Source organism: Neolamprologus brichardi, chromosome 4, assembly GCF_056152115.1.
Source record: "Neolamprologus brichardi isolate AB-2024 chromosome 4, ASM5615211v1, whole genome shotgun sequence".
Classification (NCBI taxonomy): Eukaryota; Metazoa; Chordata; class Actinopteri; order Cichliformes; family Cichlidae; genus Neolamprologus; species Neolamprologus brichardi.
This window is the reverse complement of record NC_142107.1, coordinates 3253901-3271895: the sequence shown is the minus strand read 5'-3', so window position 1 is coordinate 3271895 and position 17995 is coordinate 3253901. Positions and strand designations below refer to the sequence as shown.

Below are 17995 nucleotides of genomic sequence, written 5' to 3'. Positions count from 1 at the left end.
AATACAGTGTGCAAAACGGTGCTAGCGTGGTCAGCACTGTGGGCTCACAGGAAGAGGATCCTGGGTTTTAACCCTGCTGGGGGATCTTTCTGTGTTGAGTTTGTTGACCTTAGGTGTAAATCTGAGCAGTAATGGTTACCTAGAGCTGGTCACATGTGCTATAGAACAGATGTGATTTAAGCTCCGGGCCTCACCCTGAATTCGATGAGTGTAAGAAAATGGATGGATGGGTTGATGGTGTGTCACAGTGTTAAACATTTCAATGTATAGCTCACGGGAATAAGAAAATTCAGTACAAGCTCCAAATAGTACCATATACTGTACAATGTCCTATTACAGTATTAATTAAGTAATTATTAAATACTTACATCTGAGCACATTTATTATTTTATCTAAACTAATTAAATGTCAAACATGGAAAAGGGGGTGGGGGTGGGAGGCGCTTGCTGTGTTGTGTTTTGTTTTTTTCAGCACATTTGTTTACTTATTTATGCATGACGTCATGTTCCAGAGTTATCATGTTCCAGAGTTAAAGCGCCCTCTGGTGGACAGTGTAGGCGCGAGCCCTGCTCCTCCTCCCCTCTCTGATCAACAACGAGCCTGGTGATATAATACGCTGCCTAAAAACCTCCACACAGAAGCAAAATGGCCGATAGTAAACTAACCGATCACAGAGCGTCTGACAGTAATCAAGGGGTTATGCATGTTTTGTTTACAGCTTGAGAGCTACAGTCGCGCAAAAAAGGATACTCGCCTTTCTTCAGTTTTTCTACGATTAACATTTCGCCTTTCGGTGATGTCATTTCTTATTCAATTTAGCCTTGAAAGCCTCGAAGAACTAGCTCGCTAGGGTAGCTACCTTGCTAACCTGCTAGCGGTAGGTTTGCAAGAATTTTTGCACAGAAGCACTTTATGTCCTGCGTGATTCCCGAGGTGAGTACTAAAACACGGACGTTTGGCCTTCACACAACAGAAGTACCGAATAGCAACGCGAAGTATTTATTCACTCACACGGCGAGCATTCGAGGTTTCTCGGTTTTTGGAATAGGCTCGCTTGTTAGGCGTTGAAAAGCTGGGTAAACGTCACAGGTTCGTCGTGTGTTTTGGCCCTGTCGACCCCTTGCTACGGACTGGTTTTCGGTGTATTCGCTGACATGTTAGTCCTGGGTTTTGCGCCCGCCGTGACGTTACGAATTACAAGAATAAACCGTGTAAAAGGAGGGGGCAGCGTGTGGAAATAATGGGCCTGACGTGCCTCATTCTCAGCAGTCAACTTCGCTCTGGTTACGATCGCGCGGAGCCACAGAGGCACCTTCCTCTGTGACAGCTCACCGCCGCGAGCCCGGGCTCTCGGGTCAAAGCGCGAGAGCTCACCTGCCTAGCTGCTTTAAAACCCGCTACCATTAGCCAGTTGCTCTCCCGGTGCCCCTTCGTGGCTGCAGGTCTGTTCCCTACCCTACCGACCTGTTATATTTACATGAGGTGCAGGTTGTTTGCTCCCAGTACTGCGCAGATATCTGGCTGTGCTTCTCATCATTACCTGTAATGTCAGCGAGCGACATTAAACAGTGAAGGGTCACGGCTGTAACTTGTCGGGTTAGCATTCAGTAGCGTCTTGTGTCGTGGGGCTAATTATCAACAGCTTGGCTAACAGAATTACTTGGCTTAGTCACATTTACAGCTCTGTAGAAGCTGGGATCCCTTTATGTTTCCCTCTGTGGCCGTTTTTGCTATTTTAATGTCATCTGTTTTGTTGTTAGATGCGAGCTGTGCGTTTGCATATGTCATTTGTTTACTTCTGGCATGGTGGGGAGGTCATAAACAAGTGTCTCCTTCATAACAGTGGACAGGTCGCTATTTCTTTTTCTTTTGTACCCTTTGGGTCATTGCAGCCATTTTACTTCCTACTTTACTGCCTGAAAAAAAATCTAAGTTTTTTTCCCTTTTTTCCCAGAAATGCTGTAGACTATAAAGTCATGTTTGTTTGGCTGCTGCTCTGTTTGTCCACTGGTTCAATTGCAGTTGCTTGCTGGTTAATGAATTATGCAGTGAGAAACAAGACTACCAAGGGCTGTTGTCAAGCTGTCTGCTTCTGGTTAACGTTACAGTTCTTACAACACTGACTGTGTAGGAGTACACTTGGCGGTGATCTCGTGATAGCATGTTATAAATTTCGAGCCAGAATTTATGTGTGTGAAACAATGGTATGCTCTCTTTATAAGCAACAAGCCAAATTCATTGAGGCTTTAGTTAGATAAATAATTGAACATGTATATTTCTCTTTTCAGACAGGAGAATCAAGAAGGGGAACAGTAGTTCATGGAAGACAAGAAAAAGAAGAAAGAAGATAAAAAGAAAAGGGAAACCTCTCAGAAGGTATGCTGTGCTCTGTGTAGTTTGCAGACAGTCTGTTTGTGTATCACTGACTGTTTGTGTTGAACAGGAGTCGATAAAATTTACATTTTATTTGCCAGATTTTTGAGCCCTAATAACATCATTTGAAATTTTCAGAGCTGAAATTGCTTTAACATGCTGTAACTTGACAAGCTGCCTATCCCACACATTGGTATGACTCTTGAAAGTTTAGCCAAAATGCCCTGTTTAGATTAAAAAAAACAAAACAAAATAAACCCCCTCCCAAAAACCAAGCATGCCAAACTATTGTTTTTCTCCCTTTGTGTCATAGACATTGAATTGGTAAAGATTTGCTAGTGAAGCTATTATATCCCATTATAATTTTTGTTAATGCTGGTTATAGAAAAATGTTGAGTCGACCAGAAATGAGATTTTGGCTTTAGATTGTGACACTTGAAGCGGATGTAAAATTGCCGTTTGCTTTATTGTGCACACATGGCCAGCCTCCTGTATTCTAGAGGACTAAAAAAAGGCTGGAAAATAACACTCTGAAATAAAAATCACAAGTTATTTATTTCAAGGGCCTTTACCTCATAAAAGTTTGAGAGTATTGTGGCAGAATCTTCCATATCTTCAATAAATAAACTTAAGGTACTGGACAAAAATCTGAGATTCTCAGATGGGTATTTTATATGGAATGTCCCCTGTGGACATAGGTAGTCACAAACCTTTTTTTGTATTAAAAAAAATCTAATTATCTCCTGCTTTACATCTCAGTTTCTTTTCTTTCTTTCTTCTTTTTTTAGGTGCCAGAACAAAAAATCAAAGGTATGTGTTTTTCATGTCACTCTTCCTTCCTCCATCACTGAGTATTCCACATGTCAGTTTAATGACTTTGTTTCTTCTTCTTAAATATGCTGTAATGAACTTCAGTATGAGGTAACGACGTAGGGAATTTGTTGGATGTGGTTATGCACATGCATACATATATGTTAGACCCATAGTGAATGTTATTAAACTAATCATAAATTGAGTAACGCACCTACAGAGTGATGGTTTCTCTCATTTGTGTCTGCCAGTGCCAGAATCAGCCAAGCCCTCCTGTTCCCAGCCACCTGTCACCCCAGGCTCAGTGTCCCCCAGCCCTGGCCCTGTTGCCCCCTCATCCCCCAGTCCTGGTGCAGCTGGGGGTTCTGCCCAAGTTCCTCTTGGTGGTGGGAACAATGCAAAGCAGCGGACTGCTGTGGCCAACGGACAGCCCTCCACCTCACCCTCTGGAAGTCAGACTACCCAGCAGCAGCGATACATGTCTCGCGAGGTTCCACCAAGATTTCGCTGCCAGCAGGACCACAAAGTGCTACTGAAGAGGGGCCAGCCACCGCTGTCCTCCATGCTGCTGGGTGGAGGTGAGGGGGGCTCTGGAGGGGCTGAAGGAGGCAGCGGCTGGGGGGCCGCCCCACCTCTTCCCTCACAGGGAGCAGATAACCCCAAGGCAAACACAGCTGGAGGCACAGGTGGGTTAATGTTTCAGAACATACGATCAAGTTTAATAGGTAGTCCAGTAACACAGTAGTAGTCTTGTCCTACATTAGAACAGAAACTTTCTTTTAAGGTGAATTTTTACAGATAACGCAATGGAGAGAACCAATCAGTGGCCTTTACAATTAATTTATTAATTATAAAGTTGTTCATGACAGTAGTGATATGCGTTCGCTGTTCTAATTAGTCAGGTAGTGTTAGCAACATGTAGTAAACTCTGAAAGTTTTGAGTGTTGTTCATGATTAATAAAGGTTTAATAAAGGTTTGCAATTTTTTCCGTAGATTCCAACCTGGGTTCATCCTCCCCTTCACCCCCAAACTCCTCCTCATCCTCATTATGTGTCGCTGCTCCGTCGTCTTCTACTACTACTACTTCAACTTATGCAAATTCCACATGGGGGGCAGGCTCTGGCAGCCAGTCCTCTTCTCAGGGCTGCGGGAAGGTGTTTGTGGATGGGACTGACCTGGAGGACTGGCCTACCATTATAGGGGGGGCCAAAGTGAGTTCCGATGGGGCTGGAGGAGGGGTGCAGGACTGCCCCGGAAACAACAACAGTAGTGCCTCATGGAGTGAGATAAGCATCCAGCAGAAGGGAGGAGCAGGGAACATGGACAATCCTTCCCCCCCTCGTTCTTCTCCTCTATCCTCCACTTCCTCACTAAACGAATGTGTTCAGTCAAGTGGTGGTGGTGGCGGCAGTGGTGTATGGGTCTCTCCCACCTCATCTCAGGTGGATGCGGGGCTAGGATTAGCAGCATTTTACAATTCCAAAGTCTCTCATCTTCTTCCTAGCCCTCAGGAGAGCCCTGTAGGTGGCAGCAGCAGTGTCCCTGGTGCCAATTTCAACCCTGACATGAACCCCTCCGCTTGGCCCGCCCTGGTGCAGAGTGGGACATCAACTTCGGCTGGGGACAGTGCTCCACTACACTCATCCGTTACTTCATCTTCCTCATGTTCCGCCAACACCACCCTCATCACCACTCACACTTTTTCATCTGTGAATCAAACTGATCTTTATCAGCAGCACACTGAAACAGCTGCAGGTGCCAGGAGTGGAGAACAGCAGCAGCAGCACTTAGGAAACCCAGGACAGGAGCTGGGTTCAGGCGGGGCGGCACGAGAAGCAGGACCAAATCAAGAAGGTGGCAGTGAGGGGGATTGTGGGGCTGCTAGTGAAGAAGAAGGGAGCAGTAATCTTTCTGGCTCTACGTCTTCCTCCTCTGCCAGCTCTTCTTGGAGATCCATACCCCCAGTGTCCACTGACCTCAGTGCAGGGGCCTCACAGGCAGATGGGTGGGGTGGAGGAGGGACTGGAGCTCAGGGGCAGGAAGGGAATGTTTGGGGCTCTGGTACCCCAGGTAACAAGACAGGGTGGGGCAGGAGAAATGGTGGTGGTTCAACTACCCCAGTGGTATCTCAGGGACCGTGGGAAGGAAGCAGTTCAGATGCAGAGTGGGGTGAAACTGCAGGAAGTGCAAGTTCAAGTAATTTAGCAATAGCCAGTGGAAGAGAAGAAGAGGGGAGCAGCATCAGCAGTAGTGCAGGCAGCCTTGGTGTTGTTGGCAGCAGTTTGGAGGATTCTTCCTCACCAAAGTTTGCAACTATGACAAAAGCTTGGGACAATCAGAAAGGGATTGATACTGGGGACGGGGCAGTTATGGAATGGGGTGGAGGCACTGGAGGTGAAGGACCATCCTCTAGTGGAGGAGGATCCATAGCTGGAAGTGGTGGAGGAGGGAGTGGTAGCGAACAGAAACAAGAGCATTCCTCATCTGAGCACCACCACTCCCATCAGACCTCCAATGCTGAAGTGGCCTTACTTAGCTTGCTCAATCGGCCTGACCTGGACCCCAAGGTTCTGTCAAACACAGGCTGGGGGCAGACCCAGATTCGACAGAATGTGGCCTGGGACCTGGACACCTCATCAGGAGTCGGAAACAGAAATGAAAGAAACACTTCATCTTCCTCTGCGTTTTCATCAGCAACCATGAACACTACCACTAGTCGCAGTCCTAGGTACCCATCTAACACTGGTTCAGTAACTAATGATACATCTGGTGGCAGCCATGCAACCAGCCTGAACTCTACAGTAAGGGATGGCTGGGATGGTGGCGCTACACAGTCCACCTGTGGTCCTCATATGCCAAGTAGCACTATAAGGAAGCTGGGATCACCAGAAGAAGATCTAGAGGGCAGCCAGGGGAAGGCAGCTGGAGGCTGGGGTGATCTCCCACCTGAAAGCCAGGGCAAAGCATGGGGGGCTGAAGAACAACAATGGGGGGATCAAAGAGGAGGTAACTGGAGAGACATAGGAGAACAGGGTAGTGGGTGGAAAGATGGTCCAGAAAATAAAGGAACAGGGGGGTGGAAAGGAGGTGGAAGAGGGGAGACAAGTGGTTGGGGGGGAGGTGACTGGAGACAGAGAGATTCTACACCTGGAGGTGGGTGGGGAGATGGGCGAAGTAGAGGTGGGAGCAACTCTGATGAGGGATCTTCCTGGGGTGCATCGGATGAAGGAGGGTCTCAGCGAGGAGGATGGGGAGATGGGGGTGGCGTCAAATCCCATCCGGACTGGGGGAGTACAAAGCCCCATACAGCAGCAGCACAGATACCAAACAGCCAAGCGACACCAATGAAAGCCCCAAATCAGCAGCAGCACCAATCACAGGGTCAGCAACCACCAGGAGGTCCCATACAAGGAGGGTGGAACAGCCGGCCAAATGTTGGAGGTGGAGGTCCACCTTCCAAGAATCAGAACCAAAGTTCAGGCTGGACCTCTGGCCCGATTCCCCAAATCTCCGGAGGTGGCAGTAGTGACACCCTAGAACCCAGCGGCTGGGAAGAGCCTTCCCCTCAGTCCATCAGCCGCAAAATGGAAATCGACGATGGCACATCAGCCTGGGGAGACCCAAACCGCTACAACACCAAGAACGTGAACTTGTGGGACAAGAACAGTGCAATTGCAGGCCAGAGCCATAGTCAGCAGCCCCCACCACCATCCATGCAGCAACAACCACCTAGAAGACAACAGGGGATGCAGTCCAGCAGCACAACTCCTGGCAATGGCGCCGTGGGTAAGAAAAAGCTTCTATTTCAGTGTCAGCCTTGTTAACAACCTTATGGACATTTGCTATTAAAATCATAAACTATTAAGCTTCTTTTACGTAGTACTTTCTTCTAAACTACAATGTCTAATTTTATTAAGGTGCAGGCATGTGGGGAGGAGGTGTACAAACTGTGGATAATGGTACGGCAGCTTGGGGTCAGGCTTCAGATGCAACATCAGGTTGGGGTGATTCAGATGAACCTGGTAAAGCTTCTGGCTGGGGGAACCCTTCACCCAACCCTGGTAAACCTGGTAAGGATTTAAAAAACAAAACAAAACAAAAAAAACAGCATTTTGTTTTTCATGTGTTGATGATGCCTCAGAACCACATATCAGACATTTAGCAACATTGCACTTCTTAGTATGACTAGGCTTCATGAATGTTATCTCCACAATCCCCAAATAGAGAAACAGCTGACTTTATCATAACCATCTGTTTTGTTTTCACTGCAGGTGCCAAGTCTATTGAAAACTGGATTGGAAAAGGAGACTCTATTTCAGCTTCCCGTCATCCAAGCTGGGATGAGGAAGAAGATGGTGGCGGAGCCTGGAACAGCACGGGCTCCCAGGGAAGCAGTTCGTCCTTCAACTCTGGAGGCTGGGGTCAGACACATGGGGGGAAAAGAGGAAACATGAAGGTGAGGAAGAAAGATTCAAGGACACACAAACGGCTATAAACTACCAATTGAAGTTTATTGTACTGCAACAAAACACTTTGATTTTTGTTTAGCACTTAAAGGGTAATGTTTGGATTTTTTTTCCTTAAAGGCTGGAGGAGGGGACAGTTGGATGAACCCAGTGTCACGCCAGTTTTCAAATATGGGCATTCTGGTAAGATACGAATAAGATAATTATTTAAAAAGACATTTTTTAGCTCTCCTCTCACAGTCTAAAGACGTGCAATTAGTGGAGTTCAGTTAATTGGTAATTCTAAATTGCCCATAGGTGTGAATGTAAGTGCGAATGGTTGTCTGTGTGTTAGTCCTGTGACAGACTGGTGACCTGTCCAGGGTGTAACCCGCCTCTTGCCCTAAGACAGCTGGGATAGGCTCCACCCACCCCGACTCTGAATTATATAAGGGAAGAGAGTGGATGGATTTCTAGCTTTCATGTATTTGGTGCCATTGCTGCTGTATGATTTGATATAATATTTTTTCCCCCTCTATCACTAATGTTGTTATAATGGTTACATTATCAGTGAGGGTACTATCACTGTACTACTAAAGAGCGAGGTCACTTTTTTCTTTTTTCTACCTCTCTCTAGGATGATCCAGGTGTCGACAAAAAAATGGAAGGAGACAAGAGAGGAATAACTGACTATAATGGAGAAATGCGGAGGGGAGGAAGAGGTGGAGGTGGTTACCGCATGCCTAGTTCCAAAGATATGGGCCCTGTTGACATGGGGCCCTATGGTGAAAAGGTGTGTTGGGAGTGTTAAGTAGTCTTTAATTATTATAAGAACCTTGCGTTTTTCAAAGGTAGCTGTCAGTTTGAATAATTTGAACTTTAGTACTCACAGTATCGACTGAGTGTTATAAAATATTACCACAAATAAAGTAAGGGTTTTAATGACCAATTAAGGAAGCTGGAAAGTTTTTAGATGTAAAGTGGCACTTCTACACTTTGGCAAGCTTTATCAGTGCTATGAAGATTTAATCAATTATGGCAGGTAGAACCATGGAGCTGAAATTGAAGAGAAATGCTCCTTTCCTTTTAAAGATAGCATGATATGAACTGTGGATGCTTCGTTTTCTCTTGCTGTGCTCAGGGACTGTACAGAATATTACCAAGGGCCTCCACTGGCCACACTTCGAGAGCCCTGGCTTTAGTTGTAAATTGTTTGTATTCTGCTCCAGATGGGTGGCCACGGAGTGTTTGTCAGTGGCGGTGGAGGGATGTCTCAGCCTCGAGGGATGCACCAGCCTGGCATGCATTCGATGAACCCCTCCCAGGGGTTACGTGCACAAGTGCCTCATCCGTTCCTGTCTGCTCAGGTTTGTTTCCTACTGTGATGTTATTAATTACGATGAAAACAAACAAACCAAAACCTTGTTTTGGTTTGTTTTTTTTGGTATATTGGATATCTTATACAAATGCAGAGCATTGAGTCATCAAGGTCATCTAACCTCACACATCTGGCGGTCTCACAAGTTTTTTGAGAAGAGTTTATACATAATTATTAAGTATATATAATAACATAGTCCATTAAACTTTGTGCCAATTTTATGAAGGTAACAGAAACCTGTACGTGACACTAAGTAAAGAAAACAATTGATTTTCACTATACATGACATAAACAAATTATAGCATTACAGTTGGTTAGTTAATATTAAATGATATATGATATAGTTATATTATTGTTAACAACTAATTAAACTTTAGCTTAGTTATTTTACTGACTACTCCCATCACTTATTAAAGTAATTATAATGGCGTCGCCAACTAATATTTAGTCATATTCTGCAATCGCAGACTATAAAAATTTCAGTTTTATCGAACTAGAAGCTGCCTCCCTACAGCGTGCAGAGTCACTGCAGTATGCAGTAGCACATGTGATACAGGCACATAATCTGCCTCATGTAAATGTGACACCAATTTGAAATGTTTTTAAACTGAATACCAGTTTTTGACAGGGCTTTCATACATTTCTTGCTGTTGGTTTTGATGCTCCAGCTTATGCACTGCTGGAAACCTGACAGGGCTTATTGATAGAGTGTCCCTGTTTCTCATAACGTGCCCTGTTTCTCATAACGTGTCTTTCAGCACCCATATACTTGTGAATTCTTGTGGCTTGCAGGTGCCGGGTCCTATGCTGAAGCAGATGCCCTCTCCTGGTGGAAGTGTGGGTGGTGTAGTTGGAGGAGTAGGAGGTGTCGGTGGTGTTGGAAGTGTTGGAGGAGTTGGCGGAGGCGTGTTCCCTCCCCAGATTTCCCCACAGCAGTTAGCAATGCTCAGCAACATTTACCCCCCCATGCAGCAGTTCCATCTGGTAAGTGCCTGAATGATACGTCATCGATTGATTGATTGCAATAAAACATTGTCAGTAGTTTTTCTTATTAGTTTATAGTGGAAAACATTGATGTCGAAGCAGAAGATGTAGACTAAATAATGTTACTTTGTAACTGATTAAAATGTTTGTGAAAACAGCTGTGTTATGTTTTTTTGTTTTTTGTCCGCCAACACACAGGCTTGTCAGTTCCTGCTACAACAACAGCAGCAGCAGCAACAGCAGCAGCAGCAGCAGTTTCTGCAGAACCAGAGGAAGTTCCCTCAGCCTCAGCCTCTCAGGCAGCAGCCAGACCCACAGCAGGTGAGCGTGCATGCCAATAAAATGCCATCGGCACAGTAACAACACTATAAATAGTACTCTGTAAAATGTGGTCAGAAATGCTCAGAAGTTCTGTGAGGCTAATTAGCTGAGGTGTAGTTCAGAACCATCACTTTATTTTTAACCTTTGGTGACAGATGTGACACTAGTGTTTGCTTCAGTCACGTCAGACTAGAATATGTGAAACTATGTAATATAAATATAGATTATTGGTGACCATTCAACTGTACTTTTTTTTTTTTTTTCTTTCATCATCTTGTCAGCTGGCGAGGATTATGGCTATTCTGCAGCAACAGAGACAGCATCAGCAGGGTGGAGTTGGAGGAGCAGCACCAGGAGGGAGTTCCAAACTGTCCCCCTCTCACCTGGGGGGAGGCCTATCCAAACAGGCCATGGTAGACCCTGTTCCACATCCTGGAATTGGGGGAACCTTATCAGACCTTCACACCAAAACACCAGGGATGTACTCTGGTGAGTGCTTGTGGTTAGGTGTAAATGCAGCGCTCCCCAGATTTGCATAATATTTGGTTTTATTTTATTTTTTTATAGCACCAAATATCACAACAGTCACCTAAAGGTGCTTTATATTGTAAGGTGAAGACCCTACTATAATAGACAGAAAATCCCAACAATCGCCTTGGAAAGACAAATCCATCTGCTGTGACCAGTAGTGGGTGAGGAGAGGGAGACGGGATATAAGGCACACTGTGGAAGAGAGCCAGAGATTAATAATAACAATGGTTAAATGCAGAGTGGTGTGTAAATATTGAGTGAAGAAGAAATGCTGAAAGCTGAAGGCTCTGACTATCAAAATATTATGTGCGCATTAAAGCTGACCCTTTTTTTTTTTTCTTTTTTCTTTTCATCTTGCCAGGGCTTACTCCTGGAAGTAACCTGTCAGGACTGGAGCTCGGTCCCATGATGGGAGGGATGAAGGATCTAGGAGGACAGCAGTCCCGCTTTAAATGGATGATGGAGGGACACTCTCCAGCTCCCTCTCCCCCCGACTCAACCATTCACAAGAACGGTAGGTAAACAGATGGTCTGTTCCTATCTGCAACTGGTCTGGTAATCATCTTTGTTCACAGTGTATCTGAATGAGCCGCTGTGAACCAAAATGTTGCGAAACATATTCATGTCAGTCTGTCTGACCTCCTTGCTCTGTCATGTCCCATTTTTAAAGGCCCTTTACCCAGTGCTGTAAAGGTTAGAGGAGGGTCTCCTTACTCCCAGTATGAAATGCTGGGAAGTGATGGTTTGGGGATTCCCCCTCAGGGCTCTGCAGACAGCTGGCACCGGACCCCTGGTAGTAAAATGGGGAACAAATCTGCCACATCAAGCTGGCCTCCAGGTGAGTGTTTTTTTTCTGTTTTTGTTTTTTTTTGTCTGCTACTTACCGAAACAGCTGTTTTTCATTTTAATAACTAAAGTAGTTAATTTGCTTCTAATGCCGGGGCCATCCAGTATGTGTAGTACTTAGGTTGAAGACTTGGAGCCAGCATAGTTAACAAACCCTGCAGGCACACAGTTATTAAGTTGGGCTGTTTTGCACGGCATATTTGTTAATCAGGGTTTTGTTTTTTGTTTTTTTTCCTCCGTAATGACAGAATTCCAGCCCGGTGTGCCCTGGAAGGGCATACAGAACAGTGGAGACCCAGAGTCTGATCCCTATATGACCCCTGGTAGTGTTCTTGGCTCCCCAGGATCCCCAAGCCTCAACGACTCTGACCACCAGTTACTGCGAGACAACATAGGTATTTGAAGTTTTGACGAGCATAGGTGTTGGTTTTGGCTCTGGTATTAAGATTTGTGTTACAACAACTCTGCTTCTGTCTCAAATAAAGCCCAGAATAGATTACAGGGACTCACTGTGGTAATGATTAGTCATTTTGAGAATGAACCTGAATCTGAAATTCTGCCGTCTAATCTGCTATATCACTAAAGGTGCAGTTGTTAATAGACTGCATTACAATCTAAGTTCCCCTTTGAAGGCTGCAGCTCATCCCTACGAGGATTAAGGCTAAGTACTAAATCTTTTCACCACTTACTGTTATAGCCGTCAGCTGGTGATTGTTTTATATGGCAGGCATTTCTTTTGTGTTAATTCTTACTACAGAGCTGTTAGTTTGGCTCTCTTTCTCAGATTCCTACCAAATAGAAACAAAAAATCCCAAAAAACAGGGACTCGGATCTGAAAATGACATTTTTACTTTGTCTGTTTCTCTTGTAGCCTACAGTTGTCTGCTATGCCAAGCTCAGGACCGGATAAAGCAATTTTAAGCATATTGCTGCTTCTTCTTAATCAGTATAAGTTATAGTGGCTGCATCCCCTAAGGTTCCTAGTTCTGCATTTGTCATATACAACAAAAGAAGCTGCACTAGTGCTTTAAACAGTGTCTCACTCTGTATAGTATAAAAAAGATAAAGACTACTAATAGTAGAAGAGATGAGAGGAACAAAAATGGAGAAAATAAGCAAATAATTCTCTCACACAAAGGTGGTAATTTGAGTTGGTAGACTATGCTTTAAATATAAAATGAAAGACAATGATTTGGCAATGACAAAGTCACAGCATTCAGGGTGGTGATGGCCTTTGTGTATAAACTTTTCAGAAGTGTAGTGGTGTTTAGATAATATTGTAATGTTTTGTAGGGCCAAATCCTTCTCTCAACACCTCGCTGCCTTCACCCGGTGCCTGGCCCTACAGTGCCTCAGACAGCCCCCTCAGCAATGCACACAGCACAGGTGGGTTTTTGATTGGTGGATATTGTTAAACTGTGTTTACATTTTGACTTATGCTTAGTCTTATTAGCTTCATTATATTGTTTCTGTCATGTGTTAGCACTGTATTTTACAAGTTAAGAGTTCTTTTGTTTTACGCCTCTTTCTTCCACTCACCTTTTCCTTCTTAGGAAAGTACTCTGATTACAAGCCCAGCTGGCCTCCAGAGCCCATTGGACAGAACAAGTTGTGGAAAACCAGTCGCAACAGCTCCCAGCTGCCACGCCCCCCTCCTGGCCTAACCAATCAGAAGCAAGCCTCACCCTCGCCATGGGGTACTGGTGGCCCTCGGTTGACCCGGAGCTGGGGAGGGGGTGGGATTAATCAAGAGTCAAGATTTGGGCAAGGTACCTCTACAGGGACCTTATTTCATAGTTTACAGCTCAACTGTTTATGATATAGAGGATGAAGTCAGTGTAAATAAAGAAATCTTACATTTGTCATTTTATCCCTAATTTATAGGCTCAGCTTGGAGTGATGGTGCAGCCTCCAGAGGCAGCTGTTGGTTGCTGTTGAGCAACCTGACCCCTCAGGTAAGGAGGAGAAGGAAACACTGAGAAAAGACTAAACAAGGCAGTTACTGCCATCTTCAGAAACTGAACTTGTGCGAAAGGGTGATGTAAAATCGTAACAGGACCGTGTTGTATGAGCAGTGTGTCTCACACTTCATGCTTTTGTTTGATGATCGCCACGTCATTCATATAATTATGTGAATAAATAATGATCGACAATTTAATAGCTTGAAGGAATTTGGATGAGCTTTTCTTGTGAAACATAAGAGAAGGAATTTAAAGGGGAGGAGGGGGGATCTGTGATGGCATTAATGAATCCCCCCCCCCCCCCCCCCCCAGATCAAGCTACAGCTGGGAAACCTTAAAAATCAGTCAAGCAGTCACATGGAAAATTGATTATGATGATTCAGTAATAATCAAACTCTAATATAAAGATTTTGTGTAATTTACATATTTGTGGTTTTTATTACATATTCCAAAAGTAGAGTAACTGTGCCATTACTTTGTTCGCCCCTTATTCTTCTTCTGGCTTTGCAATAAAGGCGTTAACAGGCAGAGAGGTGCTACTGCTGCTGGTGGTCAGACCAGGACGAGCTTTCCCTGCCATCAGTAGCAGAACTATATCATCCAGTTTAATAAAATGAATGTGATCTTTGCACAACCGTTAAAGGTGCACAGTGAAGCAGACAACAAAGAAGAGAAACAAGTGCAACACTAAGTGGCACAACAAAGGGTCCTGTTAATTTGAGCTGATGAAGGAATAGGTTGAGAAAAAAAAAACAAAAAAACAAAAAACGAAGTGTATAGACTTGTTTGGTAAGAAAAGAAACCTGGAAGCTATACAGTACTATACCCAAAGCCAGTGTAGCTACTTTCAGCTCTTCCCTTATTTAAAAGCAGGTGTCTGTTTGATTTGGCAGGGTTTTTTTTTTGTTTTTTTTTTATTTAAACACTGAATAACACTCTTGACATGATCCCAGTGGAATTTGTCTCCTGGGATCAAACCAGGGATCTTTGTCTCATTAGGCAGGTATCTAAACCACAGCTGTTTTCATATGCAACATGAAAATGTGCACAATGGACTTTGTGTAGTATAAAATAGTAATGAGGAATAATGTACGCTATGATAAAATTATAGATGCGATTAAAATTATTTAAAGTGTTTTTTGTTTTTACCTCGAATGGTTCATTGAAGTCCTCAGTTTTAAAAATCTATTTTCTTAAGTACTTCATGTGTTCACGGGTTAAACCTCTTTGACACAACAGAATTGATCATGGCCATAAATACTTAGACCATATTAACAGCTACATGTACAGATCGGTCAGGGTTTAGGCACTTTAAACTGCTTTTCTCATTCATTTGCATTCCCCTTCACTCTGTCCTATGCAAATTACACGGACCCATGAATGACCCAGCCGTAATTTGATTGCCAAGTTGGATGAGCCATTTAATCAATTAGAGCTTGTATAAATGACACTTCCATGACTTCCTCTGTGAAAATTATAGAAATTAAAGTGTTTTCCAGAGTAAGACCAAGTTTGTTCTTGTTAGAAAAGTTGGTTTTTCAGTAGTTTATTTACTCACATCTCACATGCAGGCTTGCACAACTTGAAGATCTTACTGTAAATGTAACTTTATTACATGTCATAAAGCCACACCTTACCACTCACATTATTTATTAGTGCACAGTTTTTCATGTACATAATCATTGTTGTGTGGCCTCCTTACCTGACCTTTCTCTGGCCCGATAAGTGATCACTCAAGATAGTGGATAATTGCCCTATGAACGTTACATCACACATCCACGCGTTCTGCTGAGGACATTGGTCGATGTAATATAACTCCTCGCTCCTTACTTTTACGTCTACCATTGCAATAAAGTCACTATCAGTAATCTTTTCTAATCAAAGTCTTACGTTATGTTTGGGTTCCTCAGAACTCAAGAATCTCTTCACAGTAATGGATTTTTCACCAAAATTGGTCCTTCTAAATATGACAAACACCTCCAGAGTCTAATCCTATACGGTATTTATACAATTATTCCTTCTTCCCTGTAGATTGATGGCTCCACGCTGAGGACTATCTGTATGCAGCATGGCCCCCTGCTGACCTTCCACCTTGGCCTGACCCAGGGCACCGCTCTGATTCGTTACAGCACCCGGCAGGAAGCAGCCAAGGCCCAGGGTGCACTGCACATGTAAGTTTACCTATACCCTCACTGCTCCGCGTGAAGCAAACGGTAACCCTGCACATACTGACCTGAAGAACCTTGTCTTATAACTTTCTTAAACAGGTGTGTCCTGGGCAACACCACGATCCTGGCGGAGTTTGTGAGCGAAGAAGAAGTTGCTCGCTATGTTGCACATTCCCAGGCCGGAGGGGCAGAGGGAGCCAGCTCAGGAGGGGCAGCGACCGGTGGGGCACAGGGTTCATCCGGAACAGGCACAACTGTGGTGGCCAGCAGTGGAGGAAGTTCTCCGGGGAGCGAGCGGGCAGCTGTGGGGGCAACTTCGGGTGGAAACGGAAATGGCAGTGGAGGAGAGAGTGGAGCAGCAGTTCTAGCTGGAGTTAGGTCCTCTGGCTCTGGCTGGCAGAGTCTTGATGGTACAGGTAGTTCTTCAGAGAGCTCCTCAGCCCAAGGACCCGGGCTGGGGATATTTTCCCAGTGGAGCACCAACGGGGCTGGGGAGGGAGGAGGCGTCGGGGGAGTCGAGTCTGGGAGGTCTGGGCTTTGGGGAGGCATGACTGCAGGATACCCCAGCAGCAGCCTGTGGGGGGCACCGCAGATGGAGGAAAGGCACCAAATGGACAGCCCTGCTGGATTGTTGCCCGGCGACCTGCTGGGGGGAGGAACCGATTCCATCTGAGGATTTTCCCCCCCCTGCTTCCATTTGTACGTGTAGGTTTGGACACACTGATACAGCATACACTGGGATTCATATGTACTTACTATGGCACACGCACACACATATACACATACACACACGCATTACATGGTATGCATATAAATGTACTACACATATACACACGTGTGCATACGTATACGTAGTATGCAAATTTATGTGCACACACAAAGCAGAAATGTGAGACATGCTTACACACATTCTCGTGGCCAGACTTAAGCTATTATATAAAACAAATGCAGGGACTGTTAGATGTGTATACAGCCTTTTTTCCACAGATGAAGATTTCAACTGCTTAGACTTGAATCCTGAAAAAAAAAAAAAGAATGAAAAGTCAGTTGGTCTGAAAGACTTGACTGGATTGCAATGTGCTTAGTAAATAGGTGACTTTTCAGCAGATTTACATACACATGCACACACCAAATACAGAGAAGCCTTCAGACAGATAGGCACTGTAAACAGCATTACCTTCATCGTAAAAGAGAACTTAAAACTACTACATGATGTGAGGTTTAAAGTGCAGTTTGTATTCACGTCCCCTTAAAGATGGAGATCGAATCCAAACACATGCAAACAGCTCTGATTGACAGCAGAACTGTATCTTACTGTGTATGTTAAGTTTGTTTTCTGTTTTGTTTTTGTTTGTATGGTTTTAATTTTTAAACAGTGAAAATACTGAAAAATGTCATTGTTCTGTTTTCAAAATGCTGACCTCCTACTGTTGTATCTCACGCACTCTTTTTCTCTGTTATTCTCTCTTGAACATGGTTGTTACTGTTGCAGTGATAAATGTTAAATTGCAGGCAGTTTGAGGCTATGATGCATTTCTCCATGTGTTGATACTGTGTGCACGCGTAGTGTCGTACACACTGAGCGTGAGTGAGACTGAGACCAAGTAAGTGGATTAAACCACCGCAGTTGTCATGCGTGAGTGCGTGAATGTGAGGATGATGTGTGTGCATGTTAATGCCTGTCATAATGTGGGCAAGGCTGCTTACTTATACAGAAGGTCTATACAAAAATGTTTTTGAGTGCATTCAGTATACTGCTGACTGTGTGTTAAGAAATATTCGCACTAATGCTTTTCTCTCTCATTTGAAGTTGTTTTTTCTTTTTTTTTTAAAGCAGACTTGTCTTTTTTTATTGTCCGACCTGCAATAATAAAAAAGAACATTTTAATGACACAAAGAGCTGAAGGCATACGCGTCGAGAAAAAAAAAATGGACATGCCAAAATCTTATCAAACTGTGTAGAGCGGGAGGGAGGGGTGGGATGGGTTGTTTACAGATGCAGAGTAAGCGTTACCGTACGTTTTTAATGTTCTGTTGTTGTGTATTCGTTTTAAATTAAGACAGGCTTTAACACTCCTGTTCAGTGTTTTCGTTTTGAGATTTTACAAATAAAAAAAAAAATTTATTTAAACAAAATGAGAACAAGATTAATAAAGATGAAAGTATTGGCTTCTAAA

The 17995-nt window shown here is 44.1% G+C and overlaps 1 protein-coding gene across 1 annotated transcript; it reads left to right on the top strand.

Annotated features, from left to right (window-relative positions):
* The first annotated feature begins 614 nt into the window (after positions 1–614).
* LOC102778811 (trinucleotide repeat-containing gene 6B protein-like) lies at positions 615–17995 on the top strand. Its single transcript, XM_006797957.3, has 21 exons — positions 615–933; positions 2289–2376; positions 3162–3183; positions 3435–3869; positions 4178–6970; positions 7102–7254; positions 7456–7640; positions 7771–7833; positions 8267–8422; positions 8859–8996; positions 9800–9991; positions 10190–10312; positions 10594–10801; positions 11205–11357; positions 11514–11681; positions 11938–12084; positions 12983–13075; positions 13243–13458; positions 13574–13644; positions 15682–15821; positions 15918–17995. Exons 2-21 carry the CDS (start codon positions 2320–2322, stop codon positions 16489–16491), a joined length of 6087 nt encoding a protein of 2028 aa, XP_006798020.2. The 5' UTR covers positions 615–933; positions 2289–2319; the 3' UTR covers positions 16492–17995.